Raw genomic sequence first — 26,582 nt, 5'->3', positions numbered from 1 at the left:
CTTTCAATTCTTAATTGTTCAGCTAGTGATCTTACCAGTAATTACTTGTGTTATAAATGCATTAAACAATTTAGTTTTATTAGTTCGATTTACAATTTCTTTTCACTTATGTTTCCTTTACTATAAGTCTCTTCAAATTTATAGGAAATCAAAAAGGCTAAATAGAGTCTTTAATTTGATATATCTATTTTGTTTTCCTAAATAAATAACACTCAAAGTTATGGTAACTATGGTAGATTACCACAAATGATACTCAAGCGTTTGAGGGTTTTGAATAAAGACAGTACCATATTTATTTATAGTTATCTATACTCCTGTTAAGCTCGGCTTTATGTTTGATTGTAATTTCAGTTTTTTTTTTAGATTTCATTTCTCCAAAAGAAGAAACGTTTATTTATGCTCCTACTCGTTTTAACTCCGACCTCTGACATATATCTGATTTCTCAGCGCATCTACTTCCTACGGCAAAATTATTTGTTGTACTTTTTTACATACTTGAATTTCAAATAGGGACGAATCACAGGGAGATGTCAATAAAGCTGTAGCTGTGTACCGTGAGTAGTATGTGATATATTCAAAATACAAAAAAATAAAATTCTTTCTTTCTAAAGATAATTCCGACTTCCTCTAATTAAGTTTAAATCTAGTTTCAAAAAAAAGAAAAGTTCTTAATCAGCAAAAAGAGAAATTGCATTTTAGCCTCAGCCAAACAACGAAGCTATTCGGTTTTGAATTTCGCTAAGATATTTGGTAATAAAAAAAATCACCAGATACAGAATTCACAGGAAGCTTAAGTTATAATGTTTAATCATCAGAAATATTTAAAACAAATTATTGGACGGTCAGTGAGCATAATGAAGTGAGTTGGTAAACATAATAACAAGGTAGCGGCACCGTCCATAGGACTTGGGCCAATCGTGAAATAGCTTTCACGGCACATGATCGTTACTTAGGATATATAGTGAAGAAAAGTGTTTTTCGCTTCATTGTTGTTATTATTATCATTGGCATTCGCATGCATTCGTAAATCAGAATTATTATTATTGGCATTCGTATCGATTCAACTGTCAGAGCTGCTATTAGAAACATTGTTTGTCAGAATCATTATGACGCAGTCATTGTAGAGATTTGGTCATCATTATTATCTCTGCCTTTATTTGTCATCAATTGAAGTGAAGCATTGTTGTACACCTAAAATGTAAGTCACAATAAAACTATTGCTTTTCTATTTGTGTTGTTTTATTTATAAGTATGTATCTAATCGCACAACAGGTAACTAGTTCGTATGTCTCCATTGATAACGCTCCCAGGAATCTGATTTCTAACTAAACATTAGAGGTAATTGACAAGAAGATAACTCGAGGAAGCGAGGTTGCGCTCCCGGATTGATAGTTGGAGAATTTCTAACCTACTATAATTACGCATTTCATTTTTTCGCGTTCAGCGAGTGGCGCGGTCACCCATTTATCTATTCCCGCCCCCATTACAGCCGGTGCAGCCCTCAACGGCACGAGATAAGCAATAGCGGCTCGGATGATGCGATCGTAAAATTCCCCGGCGGAACCTTTGCTTTTCTTATTATTTTTTATAGCTTGCTTAACCCATTACTTAGCTTAAGAAAAATTCGCCTGGCAGAACAGAAAAATTCACCCAGCAGAAAGGCACTTCTCATATTCACCCGGCGAACTGACACTTCCCATACTCACCCGGCGGAAATGGCGCGGTCGTAAACTTGGAGCTAAACATGCGAACTAGTTAGGCTATAAACTTTGTAATTTAAATTTAATCATTGGAGAGATACAGACATATAACAAAAAGTGATTAGACCTATTGCCGCTAAGCTATTATAGGAAAACCCTTTAGAATATCTCATAGAAGATAATAGCCATCCCCAAATAGGTTAAGTAAAAAAATAAATTTATTTTGAGTTATTCAAACGCAAAAATGTCAGAAGAATTAAGCGAACTATTGATGGCGCAAAGTTGGCTGCAAAAAAAGTAGAAATAGCAAAATCTATTCCGACGAATTTAATATCCAATTGGCCCAGCTTGTAGAATTAACAAAAACAGAGCTAGAAACGTTAGTCGGCATACTCCTATTAAGATTAAAAAGGCAGACCTTAAGCTTTCTCAAGCAAATTGAACATACTATGGGTGATGATACCAGCTTGTCAACAAATCCGATAGAAAAATCTTTAGCAGCATTTAAAGATAGATTTATTGAAACTAGTTCCACAAATAAATTAGGACACTGAGTTATATATTCTAACCATTCACAAAACAGAAGAGAATATCTTGATAATATACGGATTTCAGTAGAAGCAAAATATGGAAAGGTTCAGGAGAACCGTATGAAAAAGTCATACTAAATACTTTTTTGCAACGGCTACCCCCAAAACTATATAGAATGGTAATATCCAAAAATATTCAGACGTTAGATCTTGCAGTTCACGAGGTAGGGCGATTGATCGAAGTCGATACGATGGTTGCAAATCACATTGAAACAAAAATAAATAGCCTAGGCGAATCAAACGCAAGCCTGAACTTCAAGGGTGATCAGGCGTCTCCCAACTTCTTTTCTAGGGATAACTCCCCAGTGCCACAAAAAAATAGACCGCAAGAACCCGCTAGGCAGAAAACAGTACGTTTTCAGCCCGTCAAAAAAATTAGTTATGAAAACAACCCGACAATAATAAGATGCTGCGTACCAACCAAATTTGTACAATCCTCCCCCCAATAGACAAAATAATTATCGGCCGATGGGAAATAAAAATTTTTCAAGCCGACGGCAAATAGTCAATTGGCCGACGGAAATGAAAATTTTTCAAGCCAACGGCATTTGCTGTCAGCGGCAACACCCGGCACTGGCGCAAGAAATCCAAACTATCGTAAAAATACATGGCGAAGGCAGACAAATGTAAATCAACTAGATATGCCTACGGAATCTCACATATCTGAATCTCTAATGCAGACAACTATTCATTAAACAAATCCACGGGGACACGCTTCAGACCCCTTAAAAGAATAAATTAGACCGAGAGGGGGCCTAGAATATTTTATAGGTCCAAACCAATAATAGTACCGTCCTTTAGTGAGAGTAATAACAAGTTACCAATATTTAATGATTTTTGTGTAGCAAATGTTTACTTTAAGGCTTTAATTGACTCGGGTGCTATGGCGAACATCATAAACTCATGCGCATCTAATATGTTGCCTCCGCATATTAGGCAACAAAAAAATTTTAATAATCCCAATTTAACTAGCGTGACAGGGCATACATTGGACGCAAAAGGTTCAATTCGCCTAGACGTAAAAAGGGATAATGGAATTTTTCCGAGAAATTTTATAATATGCAATAACTTTCCGTAAGAAGCCATTATCGGCGCAAATTTTTTAAGGTCTAATAGAGTACTATTAGACGTGGCAAACGAAAGGTTTGTCTACCCGGCTAAGGTAGGGGAAAGAATTTCTACCTTAAGAAATTGTAACAGAGGTTACGAAGAGAACGTAACAGAAAGTAAAATCTCTGGCGGTATAGTGTCGCAATCTTATGAACCTCATGTCTCGCAAGGAGCACATGGCATAATCAGAAATTTGTTCAATTATACTGAGAAACATTGCAGAGATGAAGTAAACTTAAACAACAAGTGTATTGAATCTTCAAAAATAAAAATAGGAGATATGCGACAGTATAGGTCAAACGAAATCAAGAAAATAGCGGAATTATGGAAAAACATAGTAAAACCGAATGTGACGCCGCAAGATGCCGCAATGACGCAGCATAGTGCCAGTATGAATCTATTAGACAATAATAGTGAAGAGAAACTGTACGGGTTCGCGATACGGAAAACAAAGATCCCTCCCAAAACGATGTAAGGAATTCAAATATCACAGATGATTGAATCAGTAGATAGCAAATCTAAAATATGGTTTGCGATCCCGTCAAATGAAATTCATAAAAATCTGCTATGCGAAGAACAGATTATATCTTACGACAAAGGAGAAAGTTTTTTTTGGGTAACTAATAACCACGAAAATGATATAATTACAATAAAAAAGGGGACGTGTTTAGTTTAAATCCAAGTTATCTCGGAGAATGATTTAGATAGATGGGAAAATTTCAAAAGAAACCTGGTTAATGGCATTAAACCTCTAATAACAAATACCCTCTAACTAAATCGCAATTCTTAAACAAATTTAATATGGATCATATTACGGACTTAGAACTTAAGAAAAAATTATGCGAATTATTATGGAATTTTAAAGATGTATTTTCCGCATCCGAAGATGACATCGGACTGATACCATTTTATGAACATTCAATTTTAACGACTGTTAATTCTGTAGCAAAACAGCCATATCGTGTGTCGTATAAGCACAAAGAGTGGTTAAAAAATAAAATTCATGAATTAGAAAAAAAAGAAATTATACGCCCAGTATAAGTCCGTATAGTGCACCAGTGGTCTTGGTATCAAAAAAGAATGGTGATCTAAGACTTTGTAGATTATAGAGCCCTTAACAAACAAGTAGTCAGTGATAAATTTCCTTTACCAAGAATAGACGAAATCCTTGACTCTATCTCAAGCAAACACAAAATTTTTAATTCTTTGGACCTTACCCAAGGCTAACACCAAGTGAAAATAGCCGAAAAAGATGTCTTATAAAACTGCGTTTTCTACTACTGAATGAGGTTCCTACGAATATTTAAGAGTACCTTTTGGACCTAAGACAAGTTCAAACGCGCTATGCAGACCCTTATTACATCTATTAACAGGATTAAAGAATATCATTCATTTTGTTGATGATGTCAGATGCGTGGGAGAAAACGCTGAACAACACTTAGCAGCATTAGCTAATGTGTTCGAGAAATTCAGACTGGGCAATTTAAAATGCCCGCCTGAAAAAGTAAATCTATTTCAACCTAAAATTAAATTTTTAGGAGTAGTGGTGACGCAAGGAGAGATATCCCCAGACCCAGATAAAATAAAATTTGTTGAAAACCTCAAACCCCCTAGAACTATGAAAGAATTAAGAGGAATTTTGGGTCTTACTGGCTACTTTAGAAAATTCGTGCGCAATTACGCCCAAATTGCGAAACCCCTCACGGAGTTAACTTAAAGGGAACTACCAAAATGTTACCTAGTCCCAGGAAGCTCAAACGTCCCTACACCGGCTGAAAAAGGCACTCACTTCTGAACCAATATTATCGCTGCCGGATTTTGAAAACGGACAATTTGTGGTCACAGCCGATGCTAGTTCAAAGGGCATTGGTGCTATTCTTCTATAAATGGTTCTGATAGAAAACCCTTATCATATAGAGGGAATTCCTAAACAAAAAATAATAGATAAAGCTATATAGTATTCGAGTAGAACCTTTTCAATAGTTAAAAGAAATTATTATACCCTAATCTTAAAGTTAATACCTTTAATTTACTACTTGGACAAATTTAGACACTATTTAATTGGCAGAAAATTGATACTAAGATCAGACCATAAAAGCTTGCAGTGCCTGCGCACATTTAAAAACCCCACGGGAATTCTAGCTAGATGGATCATGAAAATCCAAGACCTAGATTATGAATTTGAATATTTATAGGTAAACACAATGCAGCTTGTGATTTTTTGAGTAGATACCCAGAAAACATGCCGTCAGACACCGAGGAAAATGAAGTTAACGCTATCAATACTAAGAGCAAACATAAATGTAAGAAAACCAAATTCAAAGACACAGTAAAAGAAAATAAGGATAACTATTGTCCCTTGTCTTTAGAAAATATAAAAAGCAAGAAAAAAAGGACGAAATGTGTGTAGCACTCATTAATTATTTTGTGAATGATGATGCGTAACCAGATAAATTCAAAACTCTTAAAAGAGATAGATAATTTTTACTTTGATCTTGATGAAGAAATACTATGCAGAATCGTGACTGCCGAAGCAAATAGAAACCAAACATCAATAATACTTGTATTACCCCAAAACTTAATAACACCTGCATTCGAATATTCTCATTCAGACATAGGTGGACATTTAGGAGTAACGAAAACTGCATAAATTAAAACAATTTTTTACGTGCCATCGGCAGTAACAAAACTTAAGGAATTTGTAAGTACATGCGAAGCGTGTAACTTAAGAAAAAAACCCCAAGCTTATCCTAATCCTCCAATGGGAAGAGTCCCGGTAGCGAGATTCCCCTTTGATATTGTCTCATTTGATTTATATGGAACCAATGGAAGCTTGCCTGTTTTCAACAGAGGCCACACTTGTATTCTTTCAGTTATAGATCACTTTTCCGGATTCACTTTTGCAAAAGCATTAAAAAATCAAGGAGCTTACGCTATAAGTAAGGCGTTAGCGAAATTATTTTTTAAAATTTGACATTCCAAATAAAATTTTAAGTGACAACGGAAGCAATTTTGTTTCAAAAGTAACAAAAGACTTAATGAGTTTTCTTAACATAGAGAAATTGGTGACTTCACCATATCACCCACGAACTAATGGTAAAATAGAAAATAGGCATAAAATATTTTCGAATGTATTAAGCATTTATACAAAACACAACAGGAACGATTGGGATCAATTCTTAACTTATTTAACTAACATAATCAACACTGCTTATTCAGAAACAACCAAAGACAACCCTTTTTATTTACTTTTTGGTCGTGATTTCAAACTCCCGTATGATGAGATTATTGAGTCCCGGCAATATTACAATAACCCGGAGGATTACAAACAAGAGTTCATAAATAGGACGAAGAAAACTTATAAAATAGTAAAACAAGAGTTGGAAAAATGTAAAATAAGTCAAGAGCTAAGAAACCAACCAAAAGTCAAGGGGAGCATAGATTTCAAGATAGGAGATTGCGTCTACCTAAAGAACGAGGCAAAGACGGAAGGCAAAGAACTTGTCGAACAAATATTCTGGACCGTACAAAATAGTCAAAAAGTACGATAACGATTATACTTTTAAAGTAGTGAACCCTGATAGTGGAAGAACTTACAAGGCGCATGTTTGCCGAATAAAAAGAGCCAAATATTCAGAAAGATGGGTACCGCGTCCCTCATCTACCGATTCTTCAGATGCAGAAAATGAGCCCCCTAAATCAAGATTGGCAGAGCTAAAACCCTTCAAGTTCAAGCAAGACTATTTCGATAATGATAGTGACGAGGAAAACTTAGAAGAATTTTTAGCTATGAAAAATCTGGTTGTTACAAAAAGAAAATCCCTAAATCAAGCGAGAATAAAACCACCAAAAAGCCCAAAAAGTTCATCTTCGGAGAGCGCAGGAAAATTAGATTAAACGATATCTCCAAAAACCCAATTTTTCCCTGATAGAATTTCGACCCTTTGTCCCCCTAAAAGATTTCCAGATGATATGGTCTCCCCTGCAGAACCAATAGAGACACCTCTCATTGCAGGAGGAATTTGGCAGAGCTGTAGAAACTCCGGGTATTATGATAAAGAAAACTCCTCCCAAAGATTCAATTAAAATAAATCTGCAAGAACCTAGAAATTTAATAAATTTCCCTATAATAAAGAGTCAACGTAATCTGTCTAGGAAAAAAACTACCAATGATGACATGCAAGGACAATATCATGACATAAATGTGTCCAAGGTCAAGCCCAAACAATGGACTTCATGGAGGGAAACACTAGTGCAAAGAATGCCCCATCCCCCTGAAGACATGACATTTAAACAGTGGAGGAACCCCGCAAAAACGATACCTCAAAAACGCGAGGTGCAACCTCTAAATCTTCTAATGTGGAATAATTGGAAACCAGTTCCGAAGAGTCTGACGGCGAATCAGACCATATGGTAGTTAAATAAATAGGGAAATCAAAACCGACTTCAGCGGCAGCGCACGGGAAAGAAACAAAATTAAAAGGGCAAGAATTTTTGAAAAAAACAATACAAAAAATTTGATCTTATATCACTAGCAAAACCTAAAAAGAAAAAACCGCAAGAAACAGAAGAAAAAGTAACGACACAGTCAGGTAGAACAGTTAAGAAACCGGACAGATTAAAAAACCCTTAAAAATACAAACAAAATTTATGGATAGGCGTCATAAAGGAATAATAATTTAAAAACTTTTAGCTCACAAGTAAAAAATCATACAATTATAAAAACGCTATAGAAAAATTTTGTTCAACATATATCAGTTCCCAAAAACAAATTCTAATTAAAAAGTCACATTGCATATAATTAATTCGATTAATTTCCTTTAATATAAAAAGTCTACCCGTACCTTCCAGTACGATGTATCCAGTCCAACTGAAAGAAGCTCTGATAGAATGTACTGAGCAAAAAATATTCATACACCTATGAAATGATTTCTGGTTATTTTCTGTCCCAACAAAAACTGCTGGAACTTTGCACAGGCATAATATTACGAAAGTAATCGGTCCAAGTTAGAAGACAGCTTCAAAATTGTAAGACGTTTATATGGTGGCTATACAACGTTAATGTTGACTTGTAATAAAGGAATTGAGTGTCTAGACTCCATTAACTACTACGACTACAAACGTATTAAATCATAATATGGTCAATTTCAAGCAACTAAAGCTTTCGTACACTATTCCCAATATAGATAGAGAGGAAATAAAAACCTCGTTATGGTCCAAAATAGAAAAAAATAAAGGGACATTAAGGCTTACAAAAATAAGAGAAGCATTAGACTCCCAGATTCACCTATTTACACATGAAGACCAAAGATTAACGTACGTGGATGATAGATACGGATAATTCTCAACCAATTTTTGGTGGAACATACTACTGACCATATGTTTCGTGTTCGCGATCTCTCTGACCATGAGAATCTTACTTACTTTTAATTATGGAAAAATCCTGAGACTAAGAAGGCAAACCCCAAAGGAAGAACACGGGGAAACGGCTGAAATGCAGAAGTTAAACTCGGAGCCCCATGAGAACGTCTAAGCCAAGAAAAGGGAAGACATTAGAAAACGAGTGGCTATAGAGGTCTCCACTCGTCCTTGCTATGTCTTGTTGCCTCATTGTAAGTGTCGTTTACGTAAAACCATGCGATTACGACGCTGCAACATTCGTTTCTTAAACACCACGGACGTGCGTGAACAATGAAGGCATGAAATATATTGTAGACTGAGACCTCAAACTAAATAATGTAGTGTAACTTATGTTTAAATAGTTATTTTAAGTCTAATAGAGAAATTAATGAGTGTTGAGAAATATTAAGATAAATTTTGTGGAATGAAGTATACCAAGGAAAATAATAAGAGATATTACTTAAAGCTAAGAGAAGTAATCTCTTATAAGCGAAATAACATTGTCATTTTATTAAGATCAAAATATATATATTAATAATGGCATTTGCTTAAGTGTAATGTTAACCATTTATTGTAACCAATCATACTTCTTATTATGTGTTATGACCATTTGTTTTAAAGAATGTGTGATTCTGCCTCGTTATTTTTATTACAGGAAGTGGATTGACATATTGGAAATCAATCATTACAATGAATAGTCCAGTGCAGATACAACATAGTAGCATCTATTTTCATCATACCTCAACCAACGAAGAGTACTCTCCATAGACTCCAGGCAATTTTCATCCCAGCTTCGTTTACGAAAATTATAGTTACCTTTGACCGTTGTTTCCTCGACCACCATATTACGTATCAGGTAACACTATATTTGAATCTCAGTATCCAGTGCATTATCGAACTATATAATCACATAAATCCTGAGAACCCCATCGACCAGTACAAGATATAAGTACATAAATATCACCCTTGATAATCCTTACGGACCCATATACCACATGACTGTATAGTCATGATATTTGATGAACCCAAAGATTATTTATGTGTCGCAGATTCACGCGTCGAACCCCTTTCGACCATTTCTCGGAATCCATCCTATCACCTCTTAAAATGCGAAAATTTCATATCTCTGTTATCCCATAAATGTTACGAGATAATTTCTGAAAAATGGACCTGGAAACAACCATTGAATTACAGAAACCAAAACTAACCCCAGTGACTAACCCCTCAGTGACAATATACCCCTCCCACAAGTTAAAGACAATATGTTGAAGGATTCACTAAAGTTTGATGTCGACCCATTCCAAGTCCAAACGTCAATTCCCCTGTGATTAACCAAGGAATCACCGCAAAAGTTAATAGACGCGAGCCAGGCACGAACAATTTTATAAGAGAACTGTAACCTCTAAGTGCACAAACGAATAATTTTATACGAAAAATACATTCTCTATGTGCTTTAAAATATACCAAGAACGATATGCTGAGAGGGAAGTGAATGCAGTCCCAGTGTTCAACCCCTTAATGATAAGGCACCCTATGAACTATCCAAAAACAGCAGGTGAGAATGAACTCCGATATCATAAATTCAACACGCCTGTACCTGGGAGTATCATTTCCCATTTGACAATTAGAGAAAGTTTTTCGCCCAAGATGAACATAACCATGCTCGAACTGTTCTGTGAAGAAACTATATTGCAAGTGTTTTAAAATTTTTTGCCAAGACTAAAGGAGTGAAGGACCATAATTTACAACAGTAGGATTGAGTACGCTAAGAGACACGAAGGTGATAAAATAGGTGTGAATTTACATATGTTACATTTTAATAACTTCGATAACTTAAAAACTCCAATATCTTATCATTAATATTACATAGCAAACATTCCCAGTGAAAGTGTTCTAATGTTTACCAGTGAACGCGGTAAACATAATATTGTGTGTTTTAAATCGTTCTTATATGTAGCGTTAGACGTCCGGATAGAGTTATGTGTAGCATTATCGTATTATTCATTTAATGCAGCGTAAAGAAACAGTGTGCCCTATAGATAGCAAAATCAAAAAAAAAAACTTTTAAGAGTTGAATTCTCAAAAAAAATCTCAAGTAAAGGTAGAATACCTCCAAACTTAGTGTAAATTTATAAGTAATCATTTTTAAATGTAGAAAAAGAAAAAGAAATATTTAGTATAACAGCTAGGCTGGAACCATAAATAATCTTAATCCAATAGATGAACTTTAGAAAGGGATATATAATAAAATAAGAAAAGCAATAGAGAAAATTTTTAGCACTCCTAATTAAGCTTATATAAAAGTATAAAATAATACAATGTCAATTCAAATTACGTAGGACCAATAGTAAATAAAATAGCAAATATTTCAGAAACCCAAGGGCAAGCAAGTCCTAATGACGGGACGTCATTAAATAGTGGGGAGGGTAATATGTACCGTGAGTAGTATGTGATATATTTAAAACACAAAAAAGTAAAATTCTTTCTTTCTAAAGATAATTCCGACTTCCCCTAATTAAGTTTAAATCTTGTTTCAAAAAAAAGAAAAGTTCTTAATGAGCAAAAAGAGAAATTGCATTTTAGCCTCAGCCAAACAACGACGCTATTCGGTTTAGAATTTCGCTAAGATATTTGGTAATAAAAAAATCACCAGATACAGAATTCACAGGAAGCTTAAGTTATAATGTTTAATCATCAGAAATATTTAGAACATATTATTGGACATTCAGTGAGCATAATGAAGTGAGTTGGTAAACATAATAACAAGGTAGCGGCCCCCTCCACAGGACTTGGGCCAATCGTGAAATAGCTCTCACTGCAGATGACCGTTACTTAGGATATATAGTGAAGAAAAGTGTTTTTCGCGTCATTATTGTTATTATTATCATTGGCATTCGCATGCATTCGTAAATCAGAATTATTATTATTGGCATTCGTATCGATTCAACTGTCAGAGCTGCTATTAGAAACATTGCTTGTCAAAATCATTATGACGTAGTCATTGTAGAGATCTGGTCATCATTATTATCTCTGCCTTTATTTGTCGCCAATTGAAGTGAAGCACTGTTGTACACCTAAAATGTAAGTCACAATAAAACTATTGCTTTTTTATTTGTGTTGTTTTATTTATAAGTCTGTATCTAATCGCACAGCAGGTAACTAGTTCGTATGTCTCCATTGGTTACGCTCCCAGGAATCTGATTTCTAACTAAACATTAGAGGTAATTGACAAGAAGATAACTCATGAAAGCGAGGGTGCGATCCCGGATTGATAGTTGGAGAATTTCTAACCTACTATAATTACGCATTTCATTTTCTCGCCTTCAGCGTGTGGCGCGTCCACCCATTTATCTATTCCCCCCCCCCATTACAGCCGGTGCAGCCCTTAACGGCACGAGATAAGCAATGACGGCTCGGATGATGCGATCGTAAAATTCCCCAGCGGAAACTTTGCTTTTCTTATTATTTTTATAGCTTGCTTATCCTATTACTTAGCTTAAGAAAAATTCGCCTGGTAGAACAGAAAAATTCACCCAGCAGAAAGGCACTTCTCATATTCACCCGGCGAACTGGCACTTCCCATACTCACCCGGCGGAGCTGCTTTGACCAAAATTTGACTCTCGTTGAATCAAAATTAATCTTATATGATTCCTTTCGATTGTTTTGTAGTACTTTTTTTTTGCTCTGTTTTTTTTTTGTTCTTTCCTCATTGCGCTTGGCTTCATATAGAACAAATATCTCACAACAGTCTACCAAGGAAAAAAAAGCACAAATCATATTTTACTCACCTCAGAAACTCCTAACGTTCCAACAATTGAAACCTGATCATAATCCCAGTCGATGTACTTGCAACTCTGCATAGACCGGCGAACCAATGAATTAAAGCCATCAGCTCCTACCTATATAAAAGGTCGATGTGTTAAATTTAAAAACAAGAAATTCTCAATGAGCAAGAGAAAAATCCAAAACAAATAAATTAGAAATACTATAGCAATTGAATTTTTACCAAAAAATTCCGTCACTAAGGCTTCGGTCGCAAAATCTTTGAAGCAGTTTCTGAAGCCAAATCAAAATATTGATAGTGGAAAATAGTCTATATTGGTAACCCAAACTAAACAGAAAGAAAATTTTGATCCTATCTTAAAAGCTGATTTTCCTAGCCCCTAATGACCTCAACTTTAGCATCACTGCAGGAAAAATAAAATTCAATCAATTTTCATCAAAATATACATTGGTACGCTTAGCCCAAAAGACATTGTTTTAATTTTCATTTTTACGTATAGGTGTCAGAAAAAATTATCTTACAAGAGCTATTCAAAAACCAAATTAATTAACTCCACACTTATATCAGACTACAGCATTCTCTTTCTTACTTTTTCTTTTAAGAATGCTTTTACGCATTCCTTTAGTCCTCCACCTGACATGACAACATTTTGGCCAGAAAAGCTACTAGTCGAAAATTTTGAGATCTGAAGTATTTTAAGTATGTTTGTAATTTGAATTAGGTATATTCGTCTATTAACTGATAACGACTTTGCCCATAAGCTGGGCGACTTTAACTGACATCGGCGAAAAGAACTATGGAATGTGCTATGTGGTGGGTTTGTACACGTTTTTTTTTCATTTTGTACGCAGTGAGTATATTTTACTAATACAGTAAATAACTTGATTTCATTTTAATACAGTGATAAAGTCAACTTTAATTTTATAGTGGCTATAGCGAGTAAACTTAGCAATTTCGTGTCTCTATAACTTGTATTTTTATTTGGTTTACCTCTATAACTCGTTACTTTTATAAGTCGAATTTCATGTAAAATGACCTCTATAACCCGAACCAAGTCGAACTATACGTAATTCGATGAAAAATCGTGGTCCCGTGAATTTCGAGTTAGCGAGAGTCGACTGTACATATTATACATACATATGAGTAGTATAGATTGCGAGTTATAATGTGTAAAGGTGATTATTTGGTGAAAAAAAAACTTTTTCCTACTTCGGTAATTCAGACACTTGAACAAGGCATTGAGCCTGCTCCCCAATTCAATCAGCTAGGACAAACAATACAGTCAAACATAATCAAACAAAAAGGGGTTCCTAAACATACAACGTGATCATTAGTAAATACAAGCCATCATAAACTCAAAAAGGAAAAACACCCCAAATCTAATGAGTTATTCTCAAGTGATCACCATTCACCACAGGTACAAAGAGGAATACACACTAGCCTATACGGGTTTCAGCACTTTAAATTCCTGACTCAGGCATAGCTACGCGCCTACCATAAGTTTTTATGATATTCTTGTAATGGGCGAAGCTTGTGAAATACATGCATTATTATAAATCATCAAAATACAAACAAAATGACGTTAGATATATCCTTGTTAGAAACCAGCAAGCAAATGAGCTCAAAAAACATTTTTTCGAATAGACATCTGTCCCAGAAACAGCAGGTGGGTTAGAAGACAAACTGCTTTATTGGTCTCTGGGATCCATTATAAAGAAAAAGCCTTTCAAGCTGGCACGAGTACCATATACCATATACATAAAACAACCCCAATCAAACAAAGAAAGAGAAATAAAATAAAAATTTTCTTTAATATTATTTGATAACTTTTTGCACATTTACTTAAAAGATCGTTATACTGAAAACTCATTTTTTTTTAATTACCAAGTTATTTTATTCGTTGAAAAACCACTCGAGATCAGTTTGTGGCTTAAAATTTGACATCTATTTTCAAAATCCGTATAATTACTGCAAATTCTTGCATTTATAAATTAATGCAGGTCAAAGGCTTAGTATGTGATGTTTGAATGTATATTACTTTGCAGGAAAGGAAAATTAATTACTTCGAAATCGAAATCATCCCCTTTATTATATATTTTAAAAACTAATATATTATTATCAGACTTCTTGACGTGTATCATGGCTAAGTTCCAGAATTAACTCGGATGGCTAAATATCTTTCGAAATTTTAATAAACTCGTCAAACTTTGTTATAAAAAAATTATCTAAACATTTTTGTTATTCTTTTAAAGAGAATATTTAATATTATTTGGGTAATCCTTATTTATGATGTAATTATATTTTAGTTGGCTTAAAAACAAATCAGCTTTAAATGGACAGGTAATAAATAGGGGTGAAAAGGTGATGTAAAGTAATGGCAAAATTTATCAAATGGATAGCTTCACTTATCTGGCTAGCATTATTGGCAAGGATAGTGGGTGTAGCAAAGAAGTGAAAGGTAGAATAGCCAAGGCATAGCGTCTTTTTATCATAGTTGAAAAAAACTTTAGAAGAATAGGAAGGTAAGTCTGTGAACTAAGATTAGAATACTGGACACTAGGGTTCAACGTTCGTTAATACAATAACAATAAAATACAGAATTTTACACAATTTTTCGTTGGCGGGGAGCAGAGCTTGTATACCAACGAGAAAAAAACAAAACAAAAGACAATATATCATGTTACTGAAATAAGCATAACTATTCTTGCCTGTATTTCTTATTAAAGAAATAACATTGACATGCCACTCCAGCCTACCACTAAACACGTTCATTCGACAATACTAACTTAATAATACCAACTATCAGGCTACAGTGTGCAGGGAGTGCACGGTAATGACGGACGCCACATATGGCTCTGAGGCGTGGGTACTTGGAAAGCTTGTTAGATATTTTCCAGGGGCATTGTTTAAGGACAGTTTTAGGTATCCATATATGAAACTACAACCTATAGAAAAAACGTGGTTCGATCTCACTTTCTAAGGATAAAAAGAATGAAAGGTTAAGAAGACTAGGCCACGTTTTACAGATGAATAGTTGCCAAAGACTGTGTTTTTGGCCAACCATCTGGGGCCAAACGAAAAAAAAGGTCGTTCCCGAAGGAGATGAAAATAGGAAGAGATATGAGGGAAACTAGAACTTCATGTCGGGGGGTTAAAGATTGAAATTCCTAACAGATTGGGAGGAAGGAAGAGCATGCAAAGCTGAGTTGGCCTCAGGTGGCTTGGTGGTGCAATGAATTGTTAATAGCGCTAGAAGTAGCAGCATCTATTTTACTAAATATTCTGCAGATAATTGCTAACTTCACAAGAAATTTTAATGCTATTTTTTTAAAGTAAACTTTTTGTCATTAGAAAAATAAAAAAATAAAAGATATATAAAACAAAAATAAAAGTGACAAGCAATACTAAACTACTTACAAGTAAATCTGTTTCCATTGTTGATCCATCTTTAAAATGAATCAAGACTTTATCTTCCTCCTGATGAGGTAGATCATACCTGTCAACTGATGATTCGTACTTAACTTCCACATTTGCTGGCAACACTTTCTCAAGGGCACTTAAAACTAGACCAGTTTCAACAATATATGATAAGGTGCCTCTATATCCAGAGTCTTGAAATGAAATCATAGAGTCAGTACAAGCTTCCCAAACCTACAGGAAAAAGATTCTAAAACAAGAATGGCAACCCCAATTCCAAGGAATATTAAAATGATAGAACAAACGAACAGAGCCCATTTCAAAACAGAAATGAATCGGAAGTCTAATTTTATGCTAACAAAAATGTGATATGTTATGCTTTGAGAACTGTTTTCTCTTTTTTTTTCTTCTTTCTTTCTTAGAGTAAAACAGGCATCATTGTGGTGTTAAAAAGAAAAAGAAGAAAAAAAGGGGGGCTGATACAAACGCAAAAAATAAGGAAAAATGAAAATTACATGGCTATAATGGCTGATGTAAATGGTGAAATTAAAACCACTTACAAATAACGAATCAGTACTTGAATAATTAAATTCTTGTCAAAAATTTAATAATGTTTAGGCACATAGCAAGGTTCTTATTCTAATCTGTATAAGACTTGCAACATCTGGACTACTTAGAACTGCATAAAAAAAAAGATTTCTGTTGTAAATGGCATGTTCATTTCATTTCAGCTACAAATGAAAAAAAAAGTAACGAATATTTTATCTTTTCCTTCTGATTCTATCTCCCCCATCATGAAAACTAGTAAAACTCTGAGAACTAAAGCCAAACTATATTTCTATTTTGCGCCAATATTTTCTTAGCATTACGTACTTTAGTTACCCCAAAAAATTTACCACTTAAGACATTTCTTTACCATATAGCCTGTGTTTAATTATTATTCCGGTTTCTTACATTTGTTTGTGTGATAAGGCCACAGTTTATATGATTATCCAGTAAGTTTACCGCAGATGATTTCTGGCTCTTCATTATCGGTGCGAACAAAAAGCTCCTCCCACTTATTGCCCACTTATTGGTGAGCCGGCCAAGTGGTTTTGTCAGTACTTGCTCCATAGGTGAATATTCTTTGTCTACCCATGAAAAGATCTAATGCCGCTTATGTTTATATCTGCAAAAACGTTCTCTGGAGCACTCACACCTCGGTCCGGGTTTTTATAATGGTTGAGATAGGGAAAGATCATACTGGATATTTATATAAACTGTGCATTTGTTTGCATGATAAGGCTAAGAAAAAATCGCTAGGTGAGTCTTTTGTTTTAGGGATGGTAGCCGCAATTAGTCACTTGGGAATCTGTGGTTCAACTTCTGCACCAGCTACAACTTTTTCAAGCAATTAATTTTAATTATCATACAAGGTCGTTTATATGAGTTAGTGAGGTACTTGCATTGAATACAAAAATAATTTGTTTCATTTTAAAAAAAAGTTCGGGACTACTGAGAGACATCTTTGAAGGATTTGTTGCTAGACTAGAATAATACCAACACAAATTATCATGTTGGAATGGAAGAATAGAAAAAATGTCTTTCTTGGATATTATTTTAAAAGGTTTCCGATCTGGAACTTTTAAAATACAGGTAACCCACAAACAATGACGTTTTTTATATTATTGTCAAAATACCCTGCTTCTGTAAAAAGGCGAGTTATCATTTCCTATGCTGATACTGTTCAAGGATTGGTTCAAGTAGTCTTACTCCTAATAACCTCTGAATTTAACTCCTTGAAAGATTTCTTACTTTGTAATGTTTCTTGCATTGAAGCCCTGAAGAAATTGATGGATAAAAGATTGGAAAAAGCATAAAAGGAGCAAATGGTGGATTATGCCATACCCTGTGTGCAAGGGCATATGCAAGGGGGAGAATTAGGACAACCTCCCCGCCAAAATCCTAAATTTTCTTAAATTTCTGGATCCTTCTTGTTCAAAACTATCAAATACAATTTGTTTTTTTTTGTTTTTTTTTGGGTCCCCTAGAAAAAAAATGCGTAAGTGCCTCTCAGTGGTTATTCTTATACAAAACAATAAACACAATTTCATCATAATACCACAAGGGGGTAAAGACTTGCTCTACAGACAAATCTTTTTTTGACATTTAAAAAGATTTTAGAGCCAAGTTAAGAAAACTTCCAGGAATCAATTCCAAAAACCTCTGGAAGTTTCATTGAACAAGCTGAAATTTTAAAACAATAAGGAAAGTTTGTCCAGGCAGCAATTGTTTTTCAGCTAAAAAAATTTTACAGCAAAATTTTGTGATAAGTTCAGCAAAATTTAATGCAAGACCAACCTGTTTCTTTCCCATATAAAAATCAATTGGAGACAATTTTTACCACTAAGGACTAAATAAAATAAAATCTTGGCAGTGGCCATTACAGAGTCTACTATGCAAGTGGTAAATTTTATGCTGGTAGGAACCAGCAACAATTAGGTGAAAGATTACATGAGCAAAATTCATCAACAGAAATAGTCTTGAAATTTCAGAATGAGAAAGAAAATCTTGATTCTACAATCCCCTTGATTCATTTGATAATACTAATTGTGTTGTTCTTTTTTAACTTCCATTGAAATATACTTTTTGCAGTCATTTAGGGAGGCTTTATAAATGGAAATTACATCAACAGCTTGCTTGCATTAAATGGAGATACAGGGGTATCTTGTGAGCCCTATTTATATAAGAATTTATTGTGGAGAACTATATATAATTGATCAAAAGAAAGAAAATCTCAAAGACGTCAGGGAAACCAAAACCAAATATATGATTAGCTGAATCTGAAGGACAGCCTACTAATAGGACTTATCTTTAGTCAAATGTTTGAGTGTTTAATCTTTCATATTCTAATTCACTCACCTTTTTACTTTTCATCTAAACACATGGCTCTACTTTCTTTCTAAATTATTACAAGTTTGTGATTTTTTTTCCTCCAGATTTTATTATTGGATACTATGTTTTTTTTTATCAATGTTGGCTGTTCTTTTTAGTGTATTTTTCACACTGATGATGACTTAGTGAAGATCTTTGTAGAAATATTTATATTTGTTTTTTTTTCATTTCATTGATGAGAATTTCCATTGTTTTAGTTTTTTTCCAGTTTCTTGATTTTCATCAATAGGTCTCTGCATATCCAAGCAAAATAAACATATTATATACTGTCCAAGATTTGTTTTTATCTTACATTAAACTTTTGGATTATTCCAAATGAAATAGAAAAAGTAGGGTGTACTAGCATTGTCCCTGGTCCCCATGCTACCAATTGTCTGTTTGTTTTTTTCTCTATATATGTTGCCCACATCACTCCAGAGTTAGCGTTTAGTAAAAAAGTCATGTCCACTAGCCCATCTCAATTATAAATGTAGTCAAGACTGACCAACAGAGGAAAAAAAAATAGATTATTGCCAAAGTATAATTAAATAATTATGGTAGGGACTTACAAGAATAAAGTGTTGACCTGTAAAGGATCCAAAGAAGATCTATGCATGTAACAGTTTAACTCCAGTGAAATAATTGAATGAAAATAAAGAATAATGATTAGAATACAATTTTTAAGACAGACAGGGGAAAGGTTGTAAGCCCCAAATCCTCCTAGCTATGCTTATAGTTTATGTTGCACAAATTTTTCATCACTACCTGCATTTCTTTTACTTCTTTAAATCTACCATGCTGTATATGTTCCCAAGCACCAATGGACTCAAACAGCCTCTTTGTGGTTGGTGATAATGCCACTACTCGATTGCCATAGTTCTCAGGTAGCTTGTAAAATCTCTGCTTACTTGCTTCCAGGATGGTAAATGAAAGATCTTTCAGTACAGGTGATTTGGCTACAATGAAAAAGAAGACTATATGATTCGTCAGAGCTATATGTATACAGCATTACCAATTGATTTTTCTGAGAACATACTAGGACAGTCCATATGCTACTGGAATTCAAAATGTATCAGATTGTAAAAACCAATTTAACTGGTAAACAAAAAAAAATGACTGAAAATAAACCAAGTTGTTTGGAATTAGGATTTAGTTCCAACAACAGCATACAACCACAGAACTGTAATCACTTTAATCCTGTCAAGCCTCTCACTTGGGGAGACAAAATATAACCAACACAAGGATGTAGAACTTTGTTAATGCTGATCAATTTCGTTTAAAAGAAAGTATTTTCTAGGCCTTCAATGTGCAACAATTAAGTTTGGTATCAAATACTTCATTTTCCAAATATTTTTGTGAGCAATAAAGAAAATGTAATATTCTTATAAAGCAAAGGCTACAAATGACTTCAAAGCAACTGGAAATCAGATTATATCATTCAATCCTTAATGCTCAGTTTGTAGAATTGATTATGAAGGCTACAAAAAAATGCACAATTCCTTCTTAATTGCTACAGCAATATATTTTAAAAGTGTTGTTAATTAATTGGTGGACAGAACTGACAAAATCTGATATTCCTCTGCTGTGGTAAGTCATTATGATTTTGAAGCTAACAAATATAGTAGCACATAAGCACTTGCAGATCAAACCATAGTGGCAGGGGTTGAGAGGATTTCTCCTTTAGGTAGGAGGGAAGGGTATAAGGGCCCATTTTTTGGTGCATATTTGTGTTTTTCCAGGTGGAACTTTGGAACAGTCCCCTCTGTAAACAGGTCATAGGTATCTACTGGGGCATAGAGCTTGTCATTCTTGTGAATGAAAATTATTATTGAAAGCAAAAAGGTTAGAAGTGATTATTGTGCCTCACCTATTGTATCCACCAGGTTGATGTTGTGTGAAAGACATGAAAGTCAAAGACATTAAATGATACAACAATTTAGAACATATTATGAAAAATATGAAGATCTTGAAGAATTTAAACAAAATTAGAAAGAAAAAACACCTAGTCAGTAATGAATTTAAGCTAGTTTTGAGCCTGGAACTCTTTGTTATCTTGTCAACACTGAATTGCCATTTAAAAAAAAACTACTGGTAACATACAAATTGGACAGAGAATCCAAGAATTTAACATTTTAGAATTAATCATTACAGGACCTTCAAACATAAAAAGAAGAATATTAGCCAGACTCCAAACTTTTGAACTTTGCAATTAATGTTGTACAAACTTTAAAACTAGAGAGTTGTTGGTAATTATTATTTAAATGAACAACAAAACTTAGTCAGTTTCATTTTTACTTGTCAAAATGTCTGAATTTGATACTAAAATTCAATCAACCATTTGATTTGTTGGAGAAAGTCTAAAGTAATTTAAATAACAATTTTTTGTTAGCTAGAAAAAACACACTTCTTAGCCAACACTTTTTATTAGGATGGCTTAAACACTCCTCAAATCAGGGGTCAAACAAAAATCAAATATAATATAAACAACTAAAAACATTGATGATATATACAGACCAAAAATTACAATATAAAACACAAATTAGCAACATAAGAGACAAGATTTATTTTCTTGCATAAAGCTGAATTTGCTTCTTGTCAGGTAAGAAAAAAAACAACCCACAAACACCAAAAAAAAAAGAACAACAGACAAACCATAAAAAAAAGTAAACAAAACTTAGCTAGAACTTGAATAGTTCTAGGATAAAAAATCAGCATCCAATTGAGCAAAATACATAAAACTAAAACCCTCACACCTTGTTGCCAAAGAGGAACTGAGAAGAATTGTAGATACAAATGAATAGCTAAAAACCTAAAATATGCATCAATATGGTTATTACTAAAATTATTTAAGATCAACCACTTAAAATTATTACTTTATTGACTTATCTACATGGACCTCTTATTGGAAATACCAATTATACTATTTTGTTGTATATATCCTTTTAGTGTTTCAGTTTTACTCACATATTAACAGACAGCTGATTTTCTTCTGATTCTAAAAAAGTAACTTTTATTGCTTGGTATTTTTTCTATAAATCATAAATATTAAATATAATTTTTCTTTTCAATTGCATGTCAAAACAGAGACATAATTTTTAATTTATGCTGATAAATAATTGGTGAAAATTCCACCAGGAAGGTGGGGCTCTTGTTACTACCCTCACATTGCATCATGCTGTAGTAAAATAGGGGTGGTCCAAAAACCAATCTCTATTTTCCAGAATGCCAAAGAAAAGTGAATTTCCTAAAAAGAGATCTTTTATCTTGTCACCCTCTACAGTCTGGTATGCTTGTCTGAAGTAGCTGTTGTGCCATTTCCTCAGCTTTAAATATCCCAGATAATGGCCGATATGGGCCAGTCATACATCTGGAGGGTGGCCATTGCCCAGTGGGTTATATATCTAACTCAACTACTTTCCAAGAAAGCATGAAGACCCTATGCTAGAAATTTACCAAAAAAAATTAAATAGCAAAGGACCATATATAGGCCTAGTCCTATTAATGGGAGGGGGTAGGGTGGAAAGAACATTTAATTATGGGGCTGTTATTTAGATCTTAGATTTTTAGATCTTTCATCTTTCTGCAAATATTATCATTCTTTAACTCATCTTTGTTCTAAGATCTTACAGCTAACTGATGTTAGCAAAAAGTGTGAAGGACGCCATCTTTCTTCCATATAGAACAATGATGAGAGAACTTTGATAATCTACTCATCATTGTTCTTAGACCGCTGATCAGAGCAGAATGATGAAAGATGTTTGCATAAAAACAACAAAAGATGTAAGATCTTAGTTCAAAGATTTCATTTTTAAGCATTTTCTGACAAAAGATGTAAGACCTTAGCACATTGATGAGTGAAAAAACAGGACTCCACCCTTTGACTATTGGAAAAACTACTTAATAAGCTTATATAGAATGGTACTATCTAATCTCCTTATAATTAAAAACATTTTTCTCATCTACTTGGAAAATTTGGCTCATCTGTATAGGAGCAATCTATATTTGCAAATTAGTTGACAATAGATAGTGCCCTTGCTAAACTTTCCTTTTCCAACTAGTTGACTAATAACTTCTCCCCAGCAACACTTAAATTTGTCAAATGCCCCAGAAAAGTATTCATTTTCCAACTAGTAAGTTCTCTCCTTGCAGGAAGTTCTCATGTCCTTTAAATCTTTCTTTATGACATCCTCTCACCCCAGATAAGGACAACTTGCTTTCCTTTTAGCCCTAGACAGTTGGCCAAAAAAGAAAACCTTTGGCAATTTGCCATCCTTCATCTGCAGAATGTGCCCTAGCCATCTTAACCTTTCTTTCATTATAGCCCTAAAGAGCTGGATTGAACCACATTTTTTGCACAGCCTACTGTTTCAAATAAGGTTTATCATCTGGATATCCAGAATAACCTTTAGGCACTTTCTATGGATAACATCTAGCAAATTGTCATCTACCTATAGATATTATCATTTACGTTTGTATATACTGATGGAATCATCAGGAAGGGAGGGTTGCTTCGTTGTCAGGATAACAACTAATATATTGAAAAAGAGCATGAAATAAGATCATTGTTATTTTTATTTTATCGGCCTACCATGTTTTTTTGAGAAGTGCTGCTAAACTGAAATTTTACCATATTTGGAAATTTGGCTAATTTACCCTTCTGTTCTTAGATATGTATGAACTCACAGTTTCAAGTAGCCCAGTCTATAATAAATAGGCCAGGGTGAAAGCCTGTTGAAAAAACAAAGTTTTGTTGGGGAGAAGTTACTAGTCAACTAGTTGGAAAATGAATTGTTTTTGGGGCAATGTTTGTTTCCAGCTAGTTGGCAAATTTAAGTGTTGCTGGGGAGAATTTATTAGTCAACCAGTTGGAAAATAAATTGTTTTCTGAGGCAATGTTGGTTTCCAGCTAGTTGGCAAAATTATGTAGGCTATTGCTGGGGATAAGTTATTAGTGAACAAGTTGGAAAATGAATTGTTTTCTGGGACAATGTTTCTTTCCAGCTAGTTGGCAAAATCAAGTGTTGCTGGGGAGAAGTTATGGTAAATTTTTACCAAATCATATTATTGACTTATGAATAAAGCAAACATACTACTTGATGCCTTTTTTATGCTCTTTCCAAATATGCTAGGCCTAATCATGATAGTCAGAAATGAATTTTACCCCACCCCTGTATAGGCCTAGGCCCATACCAATTCAGGGTAGCCTATATATTTGTACATTAGAGGGGGGGGGGGTAAATTTTATTTCTGATGTAAATGGGAGGTAAGTTTAAAATTTACCCCCACCCCCTAATGTGCAAATATATACCCTGAATTGGTATATGTAGGGGTGAGGGGGAAATTCATTTCTGATAAAAATAATTGTTACATTTGGAAAGAGCATAAAAAAAGGCATCAAGTGGTATATTCACTTCATTCATAAGTCAATAATATGATTTGGTAAAAATTTACCAAAATTATTACTTAACTGGCTGGAAAATAAAAGTTTTGGTGTGGAGACGTTTCTTGTCAACTAGCTGGCAAATATAGGTTTCTCCTATAGGGATGGGCAAAATTTTCCAGCCAGATGGCAAAAATATTCTTAATTATAAGGAGATTGGATAGTATCCTTTTATGTAAGCTGATAAACTAAATTTTTCCAAAAGTCAAAGAGTGGATATCCTGAAAAAACAGCCCTTATGATCCTAATGGTATATTTCTCTTTTTCTTATCTGATTTCTAGTGTATAATAAACTAAAACCAGAGGGGGATAGATTAGAGGTAAATGCTACAAAATAACTTCCTAGAATAGCCTAGCCTATCATTGAGACTCTGGATCTATTCTTGTAAGTTTCAGTGTCTTGATTTAACTAGCCTACTTAGTAAAATAGCTTAAAACCTCTCAGACATAATTTTATCATTTTATTCTCCTAACTCAACTACTTTCAAAGATATCACAAAGTCTCTCATTAATACTTTACTTTTACACAGCCTAACCTTGGGCATGGCCTAGGGCTTGTAGCCTACTTTTATTTTAGAAGTTTTGAAAAATGAAGCTTAGAAAAGCTCACTTATTTCCCTGAATAAAGTAATGCAAGTTTCGGGCTCTGATAAAACCTACTAGACCAAATAAGTCACATTTATTTTTTGCCAACTAGGCATAGGCTATTTCAGCACTAGGCCTAGAGAAATAGCCAAGGGTTAATACTAGACAAAAGAAATTTTTGTTTTGAAATCATACCTAAGCAGCAGGCTGCAGCAAAACCCACCATTCCTCCACCTGATATGACAACATTTTGGCCAGAAAAGGTACTAGTCGAAAATTTTGAGATCTGAAGTATTTTAAGCATTTTTATAATTTGAATTAGATCTATTCATGGCTAATGACTTTGCCCAAAAGCTGACAGCTGGGCGACTTTAACTCGAGTCGGCGAAAAGAAATGACCAAGCAAATTCGTTCTACAAAACTGATCAAAACTTGAAAGAAAGAATATGAAGTTTTAAAATAGAGCACTTGGATATAAAAATGTTAATGATACAATTTGAATACATAGCTTCAGAAAATGTACATGGAAAAATTTGGCTCATTCGCCAAATACGGCCATGGAACTAGATGTGGATGAAGAAAAAACGAAATGCACCATCGTCTGGTATATTATATACATTGGATATATAAAAGAAAATTGTATACCTCTATCTCAGAGATTAAGGTTTGCTTTTGTCTATCATTTTACAGAAAAATAAAAAAAAGAGCTTTATTAAAGAAATTTTGGATCAAACTGAAAAAGGGGTTGAGCTTATATTAGCATCTTTTTAAATTAGAATCGTGAATGAACTCAAAATTCTTATAATAAAATGCTCCAATTCAAGGCAATTGTTGAGAATAAGCATAATTTAAGGAAAGATTGATTTTAAAATTGACATTGACTGTATGAGCGCTTTTGCGAAGTTTGTGTAGCCTTGTAAAAGTAATGCGGAAAAGGGCACTCCAAGTTATAATAAAAAAAAACTAGTTTTTTGTCAAATGAAAGTAAGAAGTAACATTTAAAATGAACAAAAATGATCCAGTATATGAGGGGACTGTCTTTTATCAAATCTATGCTTGTTACACTACAGTTTTTAGCGCTTTGAAAAAGCTTTTTATTTTAATTCAACGGCCTTTGTGTTTTAGCAGTTATTCTTAAAGAACTTGGACAAAAAGCTAAACTTTAGCTTAAAGAGCAATCAGATATAAATTTCCACTACCCCCTTCCCCAAAATTCATTCTATGTTTAACTGAAAGCTTAATGAAAGTAAAGATATTCAGCCATTCAAATGCACTCTCAGAGACATCTGCATCCTCCTCCACTTAAAAAAATGACCCACTGCTCCTCCTTCATAATAGTTGATATGCGCTTACACATAACTTTTCAAAATTTTATGAAATATGAAGCAAATCAGTTTAGTTAAATTAAACTGTAAAATAAATGTTAGAAACATTTTTCTGCAATAAGAGGGGGTTAATATCCCAAAGTCTCCTTATTCAGGCTTGGTCTTAATGAAGCAAGATAAGAGATTAACTCCTAACACCCCTCCCTCATGCATTTTTCTGTATTTATCCGAAGGATTATGGAAAATTTGACAATGTGGGCGTTGAAAAGCCGTTTTTAAGCATTTGTTCCCCCTCCCCGTCCATATTTTGACACACC

General features: G+C 34.0%; 1 protein-coding gene across 1 annotated transcript; it reads right to left on the bottom strand.

The window, feature by feature from the left end:
* Positions 1-1,104: 1,104 nt before the first annotated feature.
* Positions 1,105-25,279, bottom strand: LOC148950213 (ubiquinone biosynthesis monooxygenase COQ6, mitochondrial-like). The gene is made up of 5 exons (XM_089091803.1): positions 25,136-25,279; positions 19,681-19,871; positions 16,003-16,236; positions 12,590-12,700; positions 1,105-1,191 (listed from the first exon to the last, which is right to left on the bottom strand). Exons 1-5 carry the CDS (start codon positions 25,242-25,244, stop codon positions 1,105-1,107), a joined length of 732 nt encoding a protein of 243 aa, XP_088947929.1. The 5' UTR covers positions 25,245-25,279.
* Positions 25,280-26,582: the final 1,303 nt, after the last annotated feature.

Source organism: Artemia sp. Qi Xiang Cuo, chromosome 7, assembly GCF_049724085.1.
Source record: "Artemia sp. Qi Xiang Cuo chromosome 7, ASM4972408v1, whole genome shotgun sequence".
Classification (NCBI taxonomy): domain Eukaryota; kingdom Metazoa; phylum Arthropoda; class Branchiopoda; order Anostraca; family Artemiidae; genus Artemia; species Artemia sp. Qi Xiang Cuo.
Note: the sequence above shows the minus strand (reverse complement) of the source record. Positions and strands in the feature narration are given on the sequence as shown.